General features: G+C 46.3%; 1 protein-coding gene across 1 annotated transcript in view; it reads left to right on the top strand.

The window, feature by feature from the left end:
• Window positions 1-20,586, top strand: part of TENM4 (teneurin transmembrane protein 4) — a 124,300-nt gene that overhangs the window by 36,213 nt on the left and 67,501 nt on the right. Inside the window, exons 6-8 of the mRNA XM_075333976.1 lie at window positions 1,328-1,474; window positions 9,472-9,688; window positions 20,309-20,428. Coding sequence (XP_075190091.1) covers window positions 1,328-1,474; window positions 9,472-9,688; window positions 20,309-20,428 — 484 coding nt within the window. The remainder of the gene's footprint in view (window positions 1-1,327; window positions 1,475-9,471; window positions 9,689-20,308; window positions 20,429-20,586) is intronic.

Below are 20,586 nucleotides of genomic sequence, written 5' to 3'. Positions count from 1 at the left end.
CTGAATTCTTGCGCATTCACGGTATTGGGTTGGTGGAGATGAAGTACCCCCATCGATTTGCTGATTTCCGAGGCTGTGGTACTGCAGTGCTGCATTCCCTGCACTGTTTACCACTAACCGCTCCTTATTTTTTGTAGTAGCTGTTCTGCCCTATTGATTGAAGCAGGGGTTCAGTACTGGACACATCTGCTAAAATCTTGCTCATTATTGGGTCGGTGGAGATGAAACACCTCTAGTGATTTGCCGATTGCTGTGGCACTGCAGCACTTAATCCCCTTTACTGTTTACCACTCACCACTCCTTTTTGTAGGGGCTGTTTTGCCCCAATCATTGAAGCAGGGGTTCAGTACTGGACACATCTGCTAAAATCTTGCGCATGCGCGGTATTGGGATGGTGGAGATGAAGCACCCCTGGCAGTTTGATTGCTGGGGCTGTGGTACTGCAGCACTATATCTCCTGCACTGTTTACCACTCATCACTGTTTTGTCCCATACATTGAGGCGGGGGCTCAGTACTGGACACATGCACTGAAATCTTGCGCATGTACAGTATTGGGTTGGTGGAGATGAAGTACCCCCGGCAATTTGCTCATTGCTGGGGCTTTGGCTCTGCAGCACTGCATTTCCTGCACTGTTTACCTCTCACTACTGTTTTGCCCCATTCATAGAGGCGGGGTCTCAGTACTAGACACATGCACTGAAATCTTGTGCATGCACAGTATCTGGTTGTATGCTGATTGATGAGGCTGTGGCGCTGTAGCACTGCATTTCCTGCACTGTTTACCACTCGCCACTGTTTTGCCCCATACATTGAGGCGGCAATTTGCTGATTGGGGCTGTGGTAGTACCGGACACATCCACCCAAACTTTTATCTGAATCTGCTATAAAACGGCAACTTAAAGAGGCCCTCCGATCTCATGACATTTTGACACTACAAAATGTCTAAAAGATGCGGCGTCCCACCAGGCACCTCTGTAAATGGACAGGTGGCTCTCTCCATTCATTTCTATGGGAGTTCCCATAGTTCCCATAGAAGTCAATGGAGAGATCTGCACTTGCAGGGGCTGGAGAGAAGGCTTGTATGTATCTCGAGGGAGGGGCTGAAAATGGGGCCGCATCCAAGTGCAGACCATTTCCATTGACTTCTATGGGAATTATGGAGAGAGCCTCAGACATTTGTCCTGTGGGTATCAAAGATCTAAAACCTCCGGTGCTTTACTTCTAGATAACGGTTACATGTATGTTGTGTGTGGTGCTTTGCTGACCCTGTGATGGCGGCACACGTGGCGTGGCGCCGGTCTTACCCTTGTCTGACTCTTCTTGCAGAGGGATGCCCCGGCCTGTGTAACGGCAATGGCAGGTGCACGCTGGACATGAACGGCTGGAACTGCGTGTGTCAGCTCGGATGGCGAGGCGCTGGATGTGACACGTCTATGGAGACCGCCTGCAGCGACGGCAAGGATAACGACGCCGGTAAGCACCTTGCTCTCGGTGGCGGTAATGGTGGAAGCGTCTCTCTCACCGTAATTATACGGAGTGCTTGTCATTCATCCATTCTCGTGATGGGGTAATTGCAGGAGGCGCGCGGCCATTATTTGCGTGCAGGTAATGTTTGTCATTTACTTCCCCTATAATTATCGTCAAAATCCGCTCGCTTCAATCTGAGGGTCATTTCAACGCATTTCAAGCTAAAGAAAACCGCACCGGCTTTAATAGCCGCAGTGACGCCACTCCCGGATGTTTATTTGTTTAGGAGTTGGGGTGGACGAAGCCCGAGGATAAGGACAAAAAACAAAATCCCGTATTAACTCTTTGTGCTGTTGGATTAAAGGGACGCGATGCCAGAGTTGTCTTAAAGGTGCCCATCAGTGCCACTCGATATTCGGGGTCCTGGGGTCCATTGTCTGGTATATATCAAATGATCTTTTTTGTAAAAGAAACAGTCAACAAGCAGGTGGTTCGATCTCCAACTGCTCAGCTGCACTCATATAATGTATGTACACAGTGACTGCACCAGCAGAATAGTGAGTGCAGCTCTGGAGTATAATACAGGATGTAACTCAGGATCAGTAATGTATGTACACAGTGACTGCACCAGCAGAATAGTGAGTGCAGCTCTGGAGTATAATACAGGAGGCAACTCAGGATCAGTACATGATCAGTAATGTATGTACACAGTGACTGCACCAGCAGAATAGTGAGTGCAGCTCTGGAGTATAATACAGGATGTAACTCAGGATCAGTAATGTATGTATATGTACCGCCCCGGGGCTTGGCCGGCTGCCAAGCCACTCGGATCCGTGCTCGTCGGTGGGTGGCTCGAGCTCCTCACGGACCCGGGGGTCACGTTGCTCTGAAAGAGGGATGGCGCTACACGTAGGGACTTCGGTGAGGAGTTCCACGGCCGGAGCCGCGGTGGTTTGGTTTGGGATGTAAGTTCGTGACGCCACCCACGGGTTGTGGTGAATAGATGGACACCACCGCTGCCGTTAACTAGGCCTCCCGGGGACGGTGTTGCGCAGCTTGGTGTTGACCCCTCCGTGGGTAGGGGAGTGATGGTCCCGGGGGAGGTGCGGAGGCGTGGGAGCGGGTGCGGGCGTATGCTGGTGCGGTGTGGTGCGCGGCCCGAAGGCACTGGTGTACTCACTATAACACAATACACTGGAGTCTCGGGTAAACCAAACGGAGTGATGAACGGTGCCCGCAGCCGGCTGCAGCTTCTCCCTTATCAGGTTGGTGGATTCCGCCTTTCTCCTGCACCTCTTTGTATAAATGTTTGACTCCTATGCCTAAGCAACGGTAGTCCGCTCCCCGGCTTGCTGGTTGCTGGTAGAGCCCTGTTTGCCCGCAGACACTGGCCCCTTGGGTCTCTATGCCTTGGCGGTGGCTTTACCCTGTATGGTTGGGCTGTTGTCTTCAGTCGGGTCTTGTGTGGGATAGGTCCTAAAGTCCAGTCCTCAATCAGTTGATTTGACTCGGCCCTGTCGGTTCAGGGCTTCGTACTGGGTCTGAGTACCCCTCCTAGTGCTTCGGTTTCCAATCGGTTCCCCGGTTCGGTACCGGCGGGCCACCACCTGACCCCGGTCCCTACGGTTCCACCGGCTGTAATCCCAGCTCCTGCAGGCGGCCACCACCGTCTGCCTCCTTGGCAATGGTGACTCGGCTCCGATCCAGCCACCTGAGTAGACTATTGGCAGGCCTGGTCACAGGTCTGCCCTTGAACTCTACTAATCTCCTTCACTGTCAAAACTTGTGTCTTTTTTTCCCGCCTCCAGGCCTGTGAACTCGGTGGGTGGAGCCAACCGCCTGGCTCCACCCCCCTGGTGGGGATATCAAACCTGGAGGGTGGTGACAAGGTTTTTAAGTTTGGCTGCTGTCACCTTTTTAGGGAGGGTGTGTGTGTGTGTGTGACTACCTGAGACGACTTGACTAGTTCAGGGCGTCACAACTGCTCCAGCAGAATAGTGAGTGCAGCTCTGGAGTATAATACAGGAGGTAACTCAGGATCAGTAGTGTAATGTATGTATACAGTGACTGCACCAGCAGAATAGTGAGTGCAGCTCTGGAGTATAATACAGGAGGTAACTCAGGATCAGTACAATGTGTATATACAACATAAATATATATAATAACCATACTTTATTTGGCCATTACATGAGCTGATATCTTCCCCCGTCACGTTGTGCTGTATCGGGGGCACATCTTGTGTCTGGCCCAGACTTGCTATTACATGGGGTATCACATAGGTCATCTTTCCAGCCGTCTTCCCTTGTATCTACTCTTCTTGATGAAATCCACATTTGTGTTCAGATTCAGTTCATCTGGTTTTATTAAATATCAGTATTCATGAGGAACGCACGGACATATTACAGGGCGAAGAAGCCAGCAGCGAGGGCGAGAGGGCTGCAGCCGCAGAATTACAGGGGAACTCTGGCCAGAGCTTTATATATTATTAGGGAATCTGATCATTACACATCAAGATTAGAAGATGACAATGACTGGCTGTGACTGCCACTAATACCGGGCCACTGACATGTGGGCACTACTATGGGAGCATTGACTGTGGCTGGCAATGTCACGGGAGCTCCGACTGTGGCTGGCAACGTCACGGGGGCTCCGACTGTGGCTGGCAACGTCACGGGGGCTCCGACTGTGGCTGGCAATGTCACGGGAGCTCCGACTGTGGCTGGCAATGTCACGGGAGCTCCGACTGTGGCTGGCAACGTCACGGGGGCTCCGACTGTGGCTGGCAAGTCACGGGGGCTCCGACTGTGGCTGGCAACGTCACGGGGGCTCCGACTGTGGCTGGCAACGTCACGGGGGCTCCGACTGTGGCTGGCAACGTCACGGGGGCTCCGACTGTGGCTGGCAATGTCACGGGGGCTCCGACTGTGGCTGGCAACGTCACGGGGGCTCCGACTGTGGCTGGCAACGTCACGGGGGCTCCGACTGTGGCTGGCAACGTCACGGGGGCTCCGACTGTGGCTGGCAACGTCACGGGGGCTCCGACTGTGGCTGGCAACGTCACGGGGGCTCCGACTGTGGCTGGCAACGTCACGGGGGCTCCGACTGGGGCTGGCAACGTCATGGGGGCTCCGACTGTGGCTGGTGTGGCGCTCTGGACTAGCCAGGTCGTCACAGGTAACACATACACCCCCACTAGATAGTAACATTAGCCAAACACAAAATCCTTGTTGCCTCCCTCCAGTGTCTGATGTCCACACCAGGTAGGGCGGAGCCAATCAGTTGGCCCCACCCACCGAGGAGTTCACAGGCCTGGAGGCGGGAAAAGTGACAGTTTAGTTGAGGAGGTTGAAGTGAGAGGAGTGAAGTGGAGAGCGTCTGGGTGTGTGGCCCAGGCACTGACAGCAAGGTTGGCAGACGGTGGTGGCCGTCTGCAGGAGTGGTGGATCAACGCGGAACCGTAGGACCGGGGTCGGGCGGTGGCCCGCCGGTACCGACCGGGGAGCGAAGTGAAGCCAGCACACACAGGCAGGGCCATCGGACCCCGACTAGGCTTGGAGTCGCCGTCAACAGTCAAATCAGAGGGTGACTGGAACCCCAGGGGTTTCCTAACAGCTAAAGACCCGTTAGAAGGCAACCGTCCGCACCGTGAGGGTATACAGCCACCGCCAGAGGCTAGAGACACAAGGACCAGCGCCTGCGGGCAAAACGGGCTCCTCCGGCATCCATACACCGGGGAGCGGACTACCATTTTCAAACCATCTTAGTCAAACAGTACACAAAGGTACAGGGAAAGACAGCCGTCATCACCTGTCCGGGGAGAGACACTGCAGCCGGCTGCGGGACCCGTCCATCCAGCCGTTTGGTTGTGCATCTCTTACTGAGTGAGTACACCCGTGCCATCCGGCACCGCGCTGCGCTGTCCCTGCAACCCTGCACCTCACCAACCCAGCCTCCCCGTCACACCACCGGGCACCGACCCCTACCCACGGATGGGGAAAACAACATCCCAGCTGCTCCCTACCATCGCTCCCGGGATCCCCGTTATCAGCAGCGGTGGTGCCCATCTTCACCACAACCAGTGGGTGGCGTCACGGACTAAATCCCCCAAACCGACCACCCCTTTCACTCACGGGCGAGGAGCGCCGCTCGAGTCCCCGGATCCGGCCCACCACTCGAGCCACCAAGCAGCCACCGCAGCAGCGCCGGACCCGTGCGTTAGCGAGCGCAGCGGCGGCGTCCTCCCCGCCCGCGACACTGGCAATGTCATGGGAGCTCCGACTGGGGCTGGCTACGTCATAGGGGCTCCGACTGTGGCTGACAACGTCATAGGGCCTCCGACTGTGGCTGGCAACGTCATGGGGGCTCCGACTGGGGCTGGCAACGTCATGGGGGCTCCGACTGGGGCTGGCAACGTCATGGGGGCTCCGACTGGGGCTGGCAACGTCATGGGGGCTCCGACTGGGGCTGGCAACGTCATGGGGGCTCCGACTGGGGCTGGCAACGTCATGGGGGCTCCGACTGGGGCTGGCAATGTTATGGTGGCTCAGACTACGACTGGCAATGTTATAGGGGCTCCAACTATGGCTTGTAATGTTATGGGGGCTTTGACTGTGACTGGTACTGTTATTAGGGCTCTGACTGGGGCTGCTATTGTTATGGGGGCTCTTACTGGGGCTGGCATTGTTATGAGGGCTCTATCTGTGGCTTTCGGTTATGGGGGCACTGACTGGCTGTCAATGTTATGGGGGCACTCATTCTGACTGTCAGAGATATGGGCCTCTGAGTGTAGCTGGCAGAGTTTTGGGGGGCTCTAAATGTAGAGGACAGAGTTATGGGGGCATTGAGTCAGTGGAAGGGTTATGGGGGCATTGAATCAGTGGCAGGGTTATGGGGGTCCTGACTGTACTCTTATGGGGGCATTGGGTCACCAGCAGGGTTATGGGGGCATTGGGTCACTGGCAGGGTTATGGGGGTCCTGACTGTACTCTTATGGGAGCATTGGGTCACCAGCAGGACTATGGGGGCATTGTGTCACTAGCAGGGTTATGGGGGCATTGGGTCACTGGCAGGGTTATGGGGGTCCTGATTGTACTCTTATGGGGGCATTGGGTCACCAGCAGAACTATGGGGGTATTGTCTAACTGGCAGGGTTATGGGGGTCAAGACTGTACTCTTATGGGGGTATTGTCTCACTAGCAGGGTTATGGGGGCATTGAGTCACTAGCAGGGTTATGGGGGCATTGGGTCACTAGCAGGGTTATGGGGGTCCTGACTGTACTCTTATGGGGGCATTGGGTCACTGGCAGGGTTATGGGGGCATTGTGTCACTGGCAGGGTTATGGGGGCATTGTGTCACTGGCAGGGTTATGGGGGCATTGTGTCATTAGCAGGGTTATGGGGGCATTATGTCACTAGCAGGGTTATGGGGGCATAGTGACACTAGCAGGGTTATGGGGGCATGGAGTCACTGGCAGGGTTATGGGGGCATTGAGTCACTGGCAGGGTTATGGGGGTCCGGTCTGTACTCTTATGGGGCCATTGTGTCACCAGTAGGGTTATAGGGGCATTGAGTCACTGGCAGGGTTATGGGGGCATTGGGTCACTGACAGGGTTATGGGGGCATTGTGTCATTATTAGGGTTATGGGGGCATTGTCTCACTAGCAGGGTTATGGGGGCATTGGGTCACTGGCAGGGTTATGGGGGTCCGGTCTGTACTGTTATGGGGGCTGTCGGGCGTCTCACCAGCTGCGGGGCCTCTTCTCCCGTGCACGGTGCCCTGTGGGGAGTACTCCGGCTCCGCCTGACTCCGGCATCGCTCGGCTCGCAGCGCTGGATTAGTGTAAAGTGCGGATATCGTAAACCAGGAGATTTTCTTAATTGACATCATAAAACGAGATTTTTTTTTTTCTACTGGAATCTGCTGGAGTCGTAAAGATGAACTGCTCCATGTAATGAGCGGAACGTCTGCTCTGTACAACATATGCAAATGTAGCAGAGGTGAGCACCGAGCGGACACAAGGCCGCAGAGCCACGGCAGTCCTATGTAAAGCCATCATGGTAGCAAACGAAAAGCCCGGCTCTGCTACATCATCACACCGTACTCTCGGACTCCAGCACACGCCATTCTTCAGATCACAATGCCCATTCCCAGAAAGTGTATGGCCGGTTACGACACTACTACAGATGTAGCAGAGCTGAATTTGTTCTGCGCCCCTGTGAGTTACCATATTGTTGATTTTACTCGCACCTCCATGTAAAGAATTATAATAATATTTTATTTCTATAGCACCAACATATTCTGCGGCGCTGTACCATCCAATCTGTAGCGCATCTTACCCAGTGACAAGCTCCACTCTGCTACAGCGGGCTCCGGCTGTTCTGCAGCGCTCCGTTCTCACATGAAACTCATTATATCCTCATCCTTCTCCCAATCGTCCTCCAAAGCCTTTCCATCCAGCTTATTGCACGCTGCTCCGGTGTAACTAAATACTTCCAGCCCTTCTGTCTTCCCCGTGCGGCTGGGCAATACTTTTCCTTCCTCTCGTCTGGCAGATGTCGCCATGTGGACGTATTCTTCTTCTCACAGCCGAGTGACTCTACAAGTGACTGCTCCAGAAACCACTGTCGGCTCCGGCACACGCAGCGCAAAATCTGTGCTCCTATGTTTAATGGAGGACGCAGATAACAAGGATCCAAATGTACCCCAGCATCACCTTGTGTTTTACTACTCATGAAAGAGGGACCAGTGTTTCCATCCCCACTCTCCTTTCTATGATCCTTTACTTTCATTGCTAACACTGATCCTGAGTTACCTCCTGTATTATACTCCAGAGCTGCACTCACTATTCTGCTGGTGCAGTCACTGTGTACATACATTACATTACTGATCCTGTACTGATCCTGAGTTACCTCCTGTATTATACTCCAGAGCTGCACTCACTATTCTGCTGGTGCAGTCACTGTGTACATACATTACATTACTGATCCTGTACTGATCCTGAGTTACCTCCTGTACTATACTCCAGAGCTGTACTCACTATTCTGCTGGTGCAGTCACTGTGTACATACATTACATTACTGATCCTGTACTGATCCTGAGTTACCTCCTGTATTATACTCCAGAGCTGCACTCACTATTCTGCTGGTGCAGTCACTGTGTACATACATTACATTACTGATCCTGTACTGATCCTGAGTTACCTCCTGTACTATACTCCAGAGCGGCACTCACTATTCTGCTGGTGCAGTCACTGTGTACATACATTACATTACTTATCCTGTACTGATCCTGAGTTACCTGCTGTATTATACTCCAAAGCTGCACTCACTATTCTGCTGGTGCAGTCACTGTGTACATACATTACATTACTGATCCTGTACTAATCCTGAGTTACCTCCTGTATTATACTCCAGAGCTGCACTCACTATTCTGCTGGTGCAGTCACTGTGTACATACATTACATCACTGATCCTGTACTAATCCTGAGTTACCTCCTGTATTATACTTCAGAGCTGCACTCACTATTCTGCTGGTGCAGTCACTGTGTACATACATTACATTACTGATCCTGAGTTACACCCTGTATTATACTTCAGAGCTGCACTCTCTATTCTGCACATTTCAGGGCAGTAGTGTGTCCCCTGCTAGTTCATTCTCCTACAGTATATGCTCTAGTGATATAATAAAAACTAAATGACTCTTACGTTCTGCTTTAGCTGTAGTTTGTATGATGACATGCTTGTTGACTGTTTCCAAAAATAATCAGGACAGTTTTCTCTGTGGTTGATGAGTTTGTGCTGCTGCCATTAGGTGGAGCATGGGTCTCGTGTGTCTAGCACTTCCTCCCCTATATACCCTGTGACATATATACCCATCAGTAAATGTGATTACCTAGATCATGGCTTTTTGGGGTTCCGGGGTCCGTCCACCGGGGGCCAGATCTTATTCCTTCCATTATTGGTTTTCAAAAAATATTCACCTTTTTGTATTTTTCTTTTACAGACGGGCTGACGGATTGCCTGGACCCAGACTGCTGCCTGCAACAATCCTGCCAGACAAACGCATTGTGCCTGGGCTCCCCGGACCCCCTCGATATAATCCAGGAGACACAAGCCCCCGTGACCCACCAGAACCTGCAGTCCTTCTATCACCGGATTAAATTTTTGATTGGCCGGGACAGCACGCACTTCATTCCAGGAGAGAACCCGTTTGATGCAGGGTTAGTAAACGCAAATCAATGGAATGATGTACTGAGGTTTTGCCTGGTGTAGCAGAGCTGAGTTTTTGTTGCCTGGCGTAGCAGAGCTGAGGTTTTTTTGCCTGGTTTAGCAGAGCTGAGGGGTTTTTTTTTGCCTGGTGTAGCAGACTGAGGGTTTTTTTTTGCCTGGTGTAGCAGAGCTGAGGGTTTTGTTGCCTGGCGTAGCAGAGCTGAGGGTTTTGTTGCCTGGCGTAGCAGAACTGAGGTTTTTGTTGCGTGGCGTAGCAGAACTGAGGGTTTTGTTGCCTGACGTAGCAGAGCTGAGGGTTTTTTGCCTGGCGTGGCAGAGCTGAGGGTTTTTTTGCCTGGCGTGGCAGAGCTCAGGTTTTTTTGCCTGCCGTAGCAGAGCTGAGGGGTTTTTTTGCCTGACGTAGCAGAACTGAGGGGTTTTTTGCCTGGCGTAGCAGAGCTGAGGCTTTTTTTGCCTGGCGTAGCAGAGCTGAGGGGTTTTTTTGCCTGACTTAGCAAGGATGAGGTTTTTATTTTGCGTAGCAGAGCTGAGTTTTTGGGGTTTTTTTGCCTGGCGTAGCAGAGCTGAGTTTTTTTTTTTGCCTGGCATAGCAGAGCTGAGGGGTTTTTGCGTGTTGTAGCAGAGCTGAGGTTTTTTTGCCTGGCGTAGCAGAGCTGAGGGATTTTTTTTGCCTGACGTAGCAAAGCTGAGGGTTTTTTTTGCCTGGTGTAGCAGAGCTGAGGGTTTTTTGCGTGTCGTAGCAGAGCTGAGGGTTTTTTGCGTGTCGTAGCAGAGCTGAGGTTTTTTAGCATGTCGTAGCAGAGCTGAGGTTTTTTTGCCTGGCGTAGCAGAGCTGATTTTTTTTGCGTAGCAGAGCTATGGTGAAGGTGTGCAGGTGGATGATGCTTTTTTACACTACAATGGCACCGATTAGTGGGACCTGTGTGCACACGAGGGCACAATTAGAACATATGGGATGAGTGGATCCGCACCCCCCCAAACATCTGTGATTTGAAAGGAAAGACAATCCAAGTATGACATTACCCGTCCAGCTGCTGCACCTGCCCGGCTCCATATGTGTCTGCGCAGATGGAGCAGCTTTTATTGCAACTTTCCATTAGTCGTCCTTGTTTTGGTGCATTACTGGCTCTGTAGTCTTCAAATGTCAAGTAGAGAGGGGAGGGGTTGTCCACCTTTTGGGGGCAATTTTTTTTTTGTTGTGCTTGTATTTCTAGCTAAAGATTATTTTTGCAAAGTTTTTTTTTTTTCTTTTTTTAATCAGCTTTATCCCTTTTATAGCCTCTGTTTTGCACTGTCTATTGCTTCCTGCAAAACGAGTTAGCTAAGGATCTGTCAGCGAGCTCATTCTAATGGACGAGTCAACTAAGGATCTGTCAGCGAGCTCATTCCAATGGATGAGTCAACTAAGGATCTGTCAGCGAGCTTACTCCAATGGACGAGTCAACTAAGGATCTGTCAGCAAGCTTATTCCAATGGACGAGTCAACTAAGGATCTGTCAGCAAGCTTATTCCAATGGATGAGTCAACTAAGGCTCTGTCAGCAAGCTTATTCCAATGGACGAGTCAACTAAGGCTCTGTCAGCAAGCTTATTCCAATGGATGAGTCAACTAAGGCTCTGTCAGCGAGCTAATTCCAATGGACGAGTCAACTAAGGCTCTGTCAGCAAGCTCATTCTAATGGACGAGTCAACTAAGGATCTGTCAGCCAGCTAATTCCAATGGATGAGTCAACTAAGGCTCGGTCAGCAAGCTTATTCCAATGGACGAGTCAACTAAGGATCTGTCAGCGAGCTAATTCCAATGGAGGAGTCAACTAAGGCTCGGTCAGCGAGCTCATTCTAATGGACGAGTCAACTAAGGATATGTCAGCGAGCTCATTCTAATGGACAAGCCTACTAAGGACTGTCAGCGAGCTAATTTTAATAAATGAGTCAACTAAGGATCTGTCAGCGAGCTCATTTTAATGGACGAGCCAACTAAGGATCTGTCAGCCAGCTAATTCCAATGGATGAGTCAACTAAGGCTCGGTCAGCAAGCTTATTCCAATGGACGAGCCAACTAAGGATCTGTCAGCGAGCTCATTTTAATGGACGAGCCAACTAAGGATCTGTCAGCGAGCTCATTTTAATGGACGAGCCAACTAGGGATCTGTCAGCGAGCTCATTTTAATGGACGAGCCAACTAAGGATCTGTCAGCGAGCTCATTCTAATGTTCTGAGAACAGCTCAGGAATGTTACAAACCTTCCTCTTGGGCATCACTTCTAACTTCAATATTGTAAAAAAATGTGTCTTGGCAACTAAACAAAACTATTCTGACCCCCGAGTTCCGCGTTGTGCCAGTAACGCACAGGATTTGCATGAGGCGCCCAATGAACTAAAACTTTAGTTTTAGTTTTGAAACCTCAAACTTCTGCCCAATCCGTAGAGGAAAACACAATTCCGAATACCTCCACATTTCTTTTAATTCTCACGGCATGTTTCCCGCCCGGGGACTCTGTTAAATACGTTGTAATCATAGCTGGTGCGCGGCGCTCGCTGATATTAGGCAGACGTGGTGGCAGCGGCTTTAGAAACCGGTGTAAAATGCTTTCGCTGAAGGAACGGCTGGATGTAAATCTGCGCTCACACTGTGTAAATGGATCTCGCCTCGTGAGCTTTCAGCGTTCCCGACCCAGTGCTGCCCAGAAGCGGCACAGACTGTGCCATTCTACTCGCTATGCCTGGCCCATTACCGAAGAACTTCTACCACGGCGAGGAACAGATTTAGCCGTATTTAGGGATAATTTTGCGTTTTCCGGGGCTCTTAAGGGTATTTTCAAGTTTTGCTACAATTTGAACAAAGCATCAATTGCTTTTTACTTCGCTATTGTATTTTTTTTTTTATTGTTGGATTATACAAGGTGGAAAAAGAAAATCTAAAGACAAAATTTCTCTTTTGGTAAACCCCTTTTTAACTCCAGTTTTTTGTTTTTTTTTTAAACTAAGCTCTCATGAGCAGGGTAAAACGTTGGAGAACAGGGTTGTCTGACCTAATGTCAAGTGATGTTATGGGGTATGTAATGACAGGACTGGGGCCCCTAAGCTGGCCCTCAGACTTGTGACCCTGCACTGTCTCTTATCTCAGAGGTAGGCTTGATGGTAGCCAGGTCTGAGCCCCCAGCGTGACCCTAACTCCTGTCTGAACCCTGATCTTACTCCCCCTCTCCCACACCCTCGGGGCGGGCCGGAAAACACAAAGACAAAACCCCAAAAAACGATACGGACAAGGGAGAACAGAAACTCGTACACACAGCACTCACACACAACACAAAGAAGAGACAATATTTGTAAAGGGAAACAATGGAAAAAAGGGGGGAAACACTCGCACCACTCAAAAGCGCAACATGGAAGAAAGCCATGCTTTAAATAAGGAGAGACAGCTGCATGAGGCAATGGTTGTGCCTAAATCCCAGTGGGTAGAAGAACCTGTAGGCGTGACCGGCTTGGATAGTGTGCGGACCACTGATGGAGATTTCCTCCAGTCCACTATACTCATGCAAGTGGTTCCTTCACCCTCGCCCTGCTCCCCCCATTTGGGGTCTTACCACCAGACCCCTCTTCTATTATAATTAACTCTATGCCCACGTGGACTTAGAAGAATTATGTATCTTCCTGATATCAGCTATGTTGACCCCGCCCCTTGTAGTCACATGGGCATGACGTCAGCAGAGGTCTTTCTGGCCACTGGGATTTAGATGTTACCATGAGGCAATTAGCAACCTGAGCTCCAGTTCCTGCTCACCAGTCTGCAGGAATTAACTCCTGCAGAGCTGAAGACCAGTGAACCAGCCGACGCCCGGCTCTGGCTGAACAATCTTGCTTGTCCGACTCTGTGGTGCGAACAGAGTCCAACAAAGTCGTGCCTGCAGGTGCATGCAAAGCCCAACATCGCATAACACCTAACCCTCGCTTTCCACTATATGTGATTTCTAGAACTGTGATTGTCAGGAGAGTCACAGGACACAATAGGCAAGGACTTCATAAAGTGTCATCCCATAATATGCTTCCATCCTATTTTAGCCCATAATATGAATGGCTTCTTGGATGCTCAAGATAATCTTGACATATTTACTCTATGCTTATCAAGCGCATGGGTTGACCCTTCCTTGCTGAATTGCACATGCCTCCTGTGGCGGCACGGTGGCTCAGTGGTTAGCACTGCAGTTTTGCAGCGCTGTGGTCCTGGGGTTCATATCATCCTAAGGATAACATCTCCAAGGAGTTTGTATGTTCTCCCCATGTTTGCATGGGTTTTTTCCAGGTTTCCACACTCCAAAGACATGCTGATAGGGAATTTAGATTGTGAGCCCCAATGGGGACAGTGATGCTGATGTATGTAAAGCGCTATGGAATTAATGACGCTATATAAATGATTATTCTATTATATTATGTTGTGGTAGCATTGCTACTACCAGTAGGTGAATATTCATAGTCATTTGAAGCCTTGCTTAAAAATTTAGGAACTGCGATGGGATTCGCAAAGAGGCCTATAAACATTTATGAACCCCACTGCTTTTGCGTCTGACAGCATTGCAGGGCTTTTACATCTGACTGTCACCTTTCTGACTTTTCGTCTGCAATAGTGCGGAGATGTTTTTCAGTACAGACATTTTCCAGGAGTCTGATTTTTCTAGTAGTACATGTGTCAACAAAGGCAATTTGTTCCAAGCAACATCATTATAGTGACTATAGCCTAAATATTGGGAAGTTTCATGGGATTCAAAAAGAACCTTCTAAATGTATATGGACACTGCTGATTTTGTGTTGGCCTTTTATTAGGTCCTCAGCCTCATTATCTTGGGTTCTTAATGTTCTACTGAACTTTCTGTGGAATCCTACTGGTTTTCGACAAATGGTGCTTCAATGTTTGGTCAAAAAGTGAGCCTTTTCAATGCAGAACTTGTACAGCAGTTTAATCTTGCAGAGCTGCTACAAGTGCACCTGTCAGCTCAATACCAGCATATAACAGGCCAGCCTAACAGGAAGCAAAGGGTTAAATCCGCGCTAATGGAGATCAGGATGGATAAAGTAGCTTATGAAATCTACGCATTTCAAATCATGAGGCTTCTTCTTCAGGACATAAAACTACACGCGCAATAGCCAATTCATACCATGATCCATGGTTGTGGAATTACAACTCCAGCCAAGTGTGCACACTATTCTATTGTACTCTGTTACCACCCTGGTAAAACCCTATTGCACTTGTCTCTCTTCCAGTCATATTCTGTAACATATAACAGGCAACAGCTTTTAGCATTGTCATTACAACTAAAGTTTAAACATTGGGAACCGCGATGGGGTCAACAAAGAGCCCTGAAAATCCTTTTGCACTCATTGAATTTGTCATGCAGCGCCTATACACATTAAAGTAAGGTTGACCTATTCCACCTATTTAGGCTGGAATGGAATTCTATCTTATGTGTACGGAGGTCTTTCAACCGATTTACATTGGGAAAGAGAGGGATCAAGAATGTTAAAATTCAACTCCAGATACTTTTGTTCTCCGTAGAGAAAAAACCCAGATGAATTTGCTCTTTTTTCCATCATACATTACCAAACTATTCTTGTCTGTGTGTAGGGAGGTTGGAAGAGATAGTGATCTGCCAATTAAGCAGTCAGACAAGATCTGATGAAGGTGTTTGGGCCCTTTTAAAATCTTATGATGTCTTATTCTCCATCTTTGCCAGAATGTCCAGAAGCTCCTAAACACTGCCAAAGTCTCTGTGAAAGCAGCGCTCCACCAAACCTTTTTGATTGCTCTCACGCCAAATTGGCACCTAGAGGTGCAACAAAAAGCAGGAGCATGGGACATTTGGAGTATGTCTTGTCTAGCAGAAGTCTAAATGTGGTTGGAGTATGCAGTGGGGAAAATATTATTCTACATTTATATAAAATTATTTATTATTATAATAATTATATATTATCTAATATATAATTATTTTAGATAAAATTATTCCGTTTCTTTTTATTATTTTTGTACCCTCCACTTGCAAATGATGCAGAGAGAGAGGAAAAAAAACCCCTTTATCTATAGATGGAAAACAGCTGTGATTGCCGCATACATATTTTTTTTTTAATTTTTTTTTTTTGTTCCATCTAAGTGGTTCTCAAACTTTTCTAGACATTTTTTTAAGCGCAAAATTGACAATTACTGCCGCCCTCTAATTTCTATTTATTTTTTGCAATCGTTAAACTCTGAAATTTACGTTTTACAAAGTTGTGCCAGATTAGCAAACTTTCTGGATTATCAGTTGCTACATTGATGGATTTTTTTTCAAATTTTTTTTTTCTCGTTTTCCAAACAGTTTTTTTATATACTTGTGACCCCAATTCTGTCCCATAACAAAGCCAAAAGGGTAATAATCTGGTAGTAAAATACTTGTAAAATAATAAAAAGTCTAAAAGGTAAAATAATAAAAAAAATAGAATTTATAAATTTTATATATACAGTGTGTGTGTGTGTGTGTGTGTGTGTGTGTGTGTGTATATATATATATGTGTATATATATATATATATATATATATATATATATATATGTGTATGGATATATATATATATATATATATATATATATATATATATATATATATATATATATATATATATATATATATAGTATATAGTATATACAATAAAATGTATATTCTGTGTGTGTGTGTGTCTATCTATATATATATATATATATATATATATATTAAAAAATGAATATACTGTATGTGTGTATATGTATATATGTTTTTTTTATTATTGATGATGAACAACTATGTTCTCAGTCAACCAAAAAAAATTCATAAATATCAAAGCTTAATATTTTTGGAAGTTGGAGGGTTTTTTTTTAGATTTGGCTATCTTAGGAGGATATCTGCTTGTGCAGGTAACTATTACTGTGCAGAATTATTAGGAAACTTAATAAAAAACAAATATATTCACATCTCACTTGTTTATTTTCAATAAACCAATATAACTGCACAAAATTTAGAAATAAACATTTCTGACATGCAAAAACAAAACCCCAAAAAATTAGTGCCCAATATAGCCCCCTTTCTTTATGATGACGCTCAGCAGCCGACCATCCATAGATTCTGTCATTGCTTGATCTGTTTACGATCCACATTGCGTGCAGCAGCCACCACAGCCTCCCAGACACTGCTCCCAGAGGTGGACTGATTTCCCTCCCTGTAGATCTCACATTTTATGAGGGACCACAGGTTCTCTATGGGGTTAAGATCAGGTGAACAAGGGGGCCATGTCATTATTTTTTCATCTTTTGGACCTTTACTGGCCAGCCACGCTGTGGAGTAGTTGGATGCATGTGATGGAGCATTGTCCTGCATGAAAATCATGTTTTTCTTGAACGATAGCGACTTCTTCCTGTACCACTGCTTGATAGAAGTTGTCTTCCAGAAACTGGCAGTAGGTCTGGGAGTTGAGCTTCACTCCATCCTCAACCCGAAAAGGTCCCACAAGTTGATCTTTGATGATCCCAGCCCATACCAGTCCCCACCTCCACCTTGCTGGCGTCTGAGTCGGAGTGGAGCTCTCTGCCCTTTACTGATCCAGCCTCTGGCCCATCCATCTGACCCAACCATCAGCCTCTGGCATCCATCTCATTTCATCAGTCCATAAAACCTTTGAAAAATCAATCTTAAGATATTTCTTGGCCCAGTCTTGACGTTTTATCTTATGTTTCTTGTTCAGAGGTGGTGGTTTTCAGCTTTCCTTGCCTTGGCCATGTCCCTGAGTATGGCACACCTTGTGCTTTTTGATACTCCAGTAACGTTGCAGCTCTGAAATATGGACAAACTGGTGACAAATGGCATCTTGGCAGCTTCACGCTTGATTTTCCTCAATTCATGGGCAGTTTTTTTGCCCAACACGCTTCTTGCGACCCTGTTGGCTATTTGCCATGAAACGCTTGATTGTTCGGTGATCACACTTTAAAAGTTTGGCAATTTCAAGACTGCTGCATCCCTCTGCAAGACAGCTCACAATTGTGGACTTTTCAGAGCCCGGCAAATCTCTCTTCTGACCCATTTTGCCAAAGGAAAGCAAGTTGCCTAATAATTAAGCACCCCTTATATAGGGTGTTGCTGTCATTACACCGCACCCCTCCTCATTACAGAGATGCACATCACCTGATTTACTTCATTGGTAGTTGGCTCTCAGCCTATACAGCTTGGAGTAGGATGACATGTATAAAAAATGTCATGTGACTAAAATACTAATTTGCATAATAATTCTGCACAGTGTGTGTGTGTGTGTGTGTGTGTGTGTGTGTGTATATAGATTTTATATATATATGTGTGTATGTATATATATATATATATATATATATAATTTTTTTTATATGTAAAATTTTATATATATATATATATTTTTTTTTATTTTATTTTATTTTTTTTTAATAAAGCCCATGACTTAAAAGTCACCTCAAGTGAAAGCACCTGATGTGAAAATGGAATTATAAGGATTATCCGGGGATCAAAAAGCACACATTTAAAGACTGTTTACATAAATTGGTAGGAGTAAAAGCTTTATGAGCGCCATTGATTACGTGGAAAAAAAAGAGAACAAAAGAGCACCCGCATTCTCTACCAAATTAAATTGTGACAAAAGAGAAAAAATAGTGACAAAATCATAAATATGCAAGATGATCGACTGTTTTACATTTGATAAGTGAGAGAATAAAAGAGAAGAATTATATGGTGCCGCCATACCCTGCGAGGGTAAAATACGTCCATACTGTAGTTCAATTGAAAACACCCAGAGGGAGAGAATGACCCATAAAGAATCCTGTGGGTGCCTATAGCCATGTGCATGATGCCGAACCGAAATGTTGTTCTTCATTGGTTTTCATCCTCTATGACATGATATCCTGCGAGGGATCTGGGGGGGGGGGCACGGGTTTGAAGTTCGGTTATTCATCCCCTTTGCTGAGTTTTCATCTGTTATATCATCTGAAGCTTCCTTTTATCAGTGTGATCTGAGAAATCTGCTCAGCCAGGTCTCAGCTTCCCTTACAGACTCTGTAAATAATGCACAACTCAACCCTCCGGAGGGAGAGGCGGGAAGACTCCGACGCTGACGTCCCAGATGAGGCGCTGAATTATTCCACAGCTTTTTTTAATACATAGAACGCTAGATCAGGACCTGAGAGGGGGATGGGGACTGGAATCACATAATGCAAGACTCGCTGCAATGTAAAGATTGTACGTTATACGGATTTCACAAATTATAATAAAAGTACTTTTTTAGACTAGTTATTACTATTACCCTTGTGGAAAAAGATAGTAACTACTATAATACTGCTCCTATATGCAAGAATATAACTACTATAATACTGCCCCTATGTACAAGAATATAACTACTATAATACTGCCCCTATGTACAAGAATATAACTACTATAATACTGCTCCTATGTACAAGAATATAACTACTATAATACTGCTCCTATGTACAAAAATATAACTACTATAATACTGCCCCTATGTACAAGAATATAACTACTATAATACTGCCCCCTATATACAAGAATATAACTACTATAATACTGCCCCCTATGTACAAGAATATAACTACTATAATACTGCCCCCTATGTACAAGAATATAACTACTATAATACTGCCCATATGTACAAGAATATAACTACTAAAATACTGCTCCTATGTACAAGAATATAACTACTATAATACTGCCCCTATGTACAAGAATATAACTACTATAATACTGCCCCTATGTACAAGAATATAACTACTATAATACCGCACCCATGTACAAGAATATAACTACTATAATACTGCCCCCTATGTACAAAAATATAACTACTATAATACTGCCCCTATGTACAAGAATATAACTACTATAATACTGCCCCCTATATACAAGAATATAACTACTATAATACTGCCCCCTATGTACAAAAATATAACTACTATAATACTGCCCCTATGTACAAGAATATAACTACTATAATACTGCCCCCTATATACAAGAATATAACTACTATAATACTGCCCCCTATGTACAAGAATATAACTACTATAATACTGCCCCCTATGTACAAGAATATAACTACTATAATACTGCCCATATGTACAAGAATATAACTACTAAAATACTGCCCATATGTACAAGAATATAACTACTAAAATACTGCTCCTATGTACAAGAATATAACTACTATAATACTGCCCCTATGTACAAGACTATAACTACTATAATACTGCCCCTATGTAGAAGAATATAACTACTATAATACTGCTCCTATGTACAAGAATATAACTACTATAATACTGCCCCTATGTACAAGAATATAACTACTATAATACTGCTCCAATGTACAAGAATATAACTACTATAATACTGCCCCTATGTACAAGAATATAACTACTATAATACTGCCCCTATGTACAAGAATATAACTACTATAATACTGCCCCTATGTACAAGAATATAACTACTATAATACTGCCCCTATGTACAAGAATATTACTGCTATAATACTAATTTCTGTAGTGTTTTGTATATAATCTTTTACTTTTAACCCTTTTATCCTCTTCATTTGCAGACATGCGTGTGTGATCCGCGGTCAGGTGATTACATCAGATGGGACCCCGTTAGTCGGTGTGAACATCAGCTTTGTGAACGCTCCTCTTCTCGGTTATACCATCAGCAGACAAGATGGCAGGTAACAATAATTACAGCAGGAGCAAAAAAAATGGCCAAATATTTTTTGTTTTTCTCGTTGTTTTCAGCCCTTATTCTCTTTGATGGTTGAGTGGTCAGTAAAGGTTTGGTCTGCCGTGTGCGGCATCTATCTCGGCCGCTGTCGAGAAGGATTTGACA

Source organism: Anomaloglossus baeobatrachus, chromosome 2 (assembly GCF_048569485.1).
Source record: "Anomaloglossus baeobatrachus isolate aAnoBae1 chromosome 2, aAnoBae1.hap1, whole genome shotgun sequence".
NCBI lineage: Eukaryota > Metazoa > Chordata > Amphibia > Anura > Aromobatidae > Anomaloglossus > Anomaloglossus baeobatrachus.
Note: the sequence above shows the minus strand (reverse complement) of the source record. Positions and strands in the feature narration are given on the sequence as shown.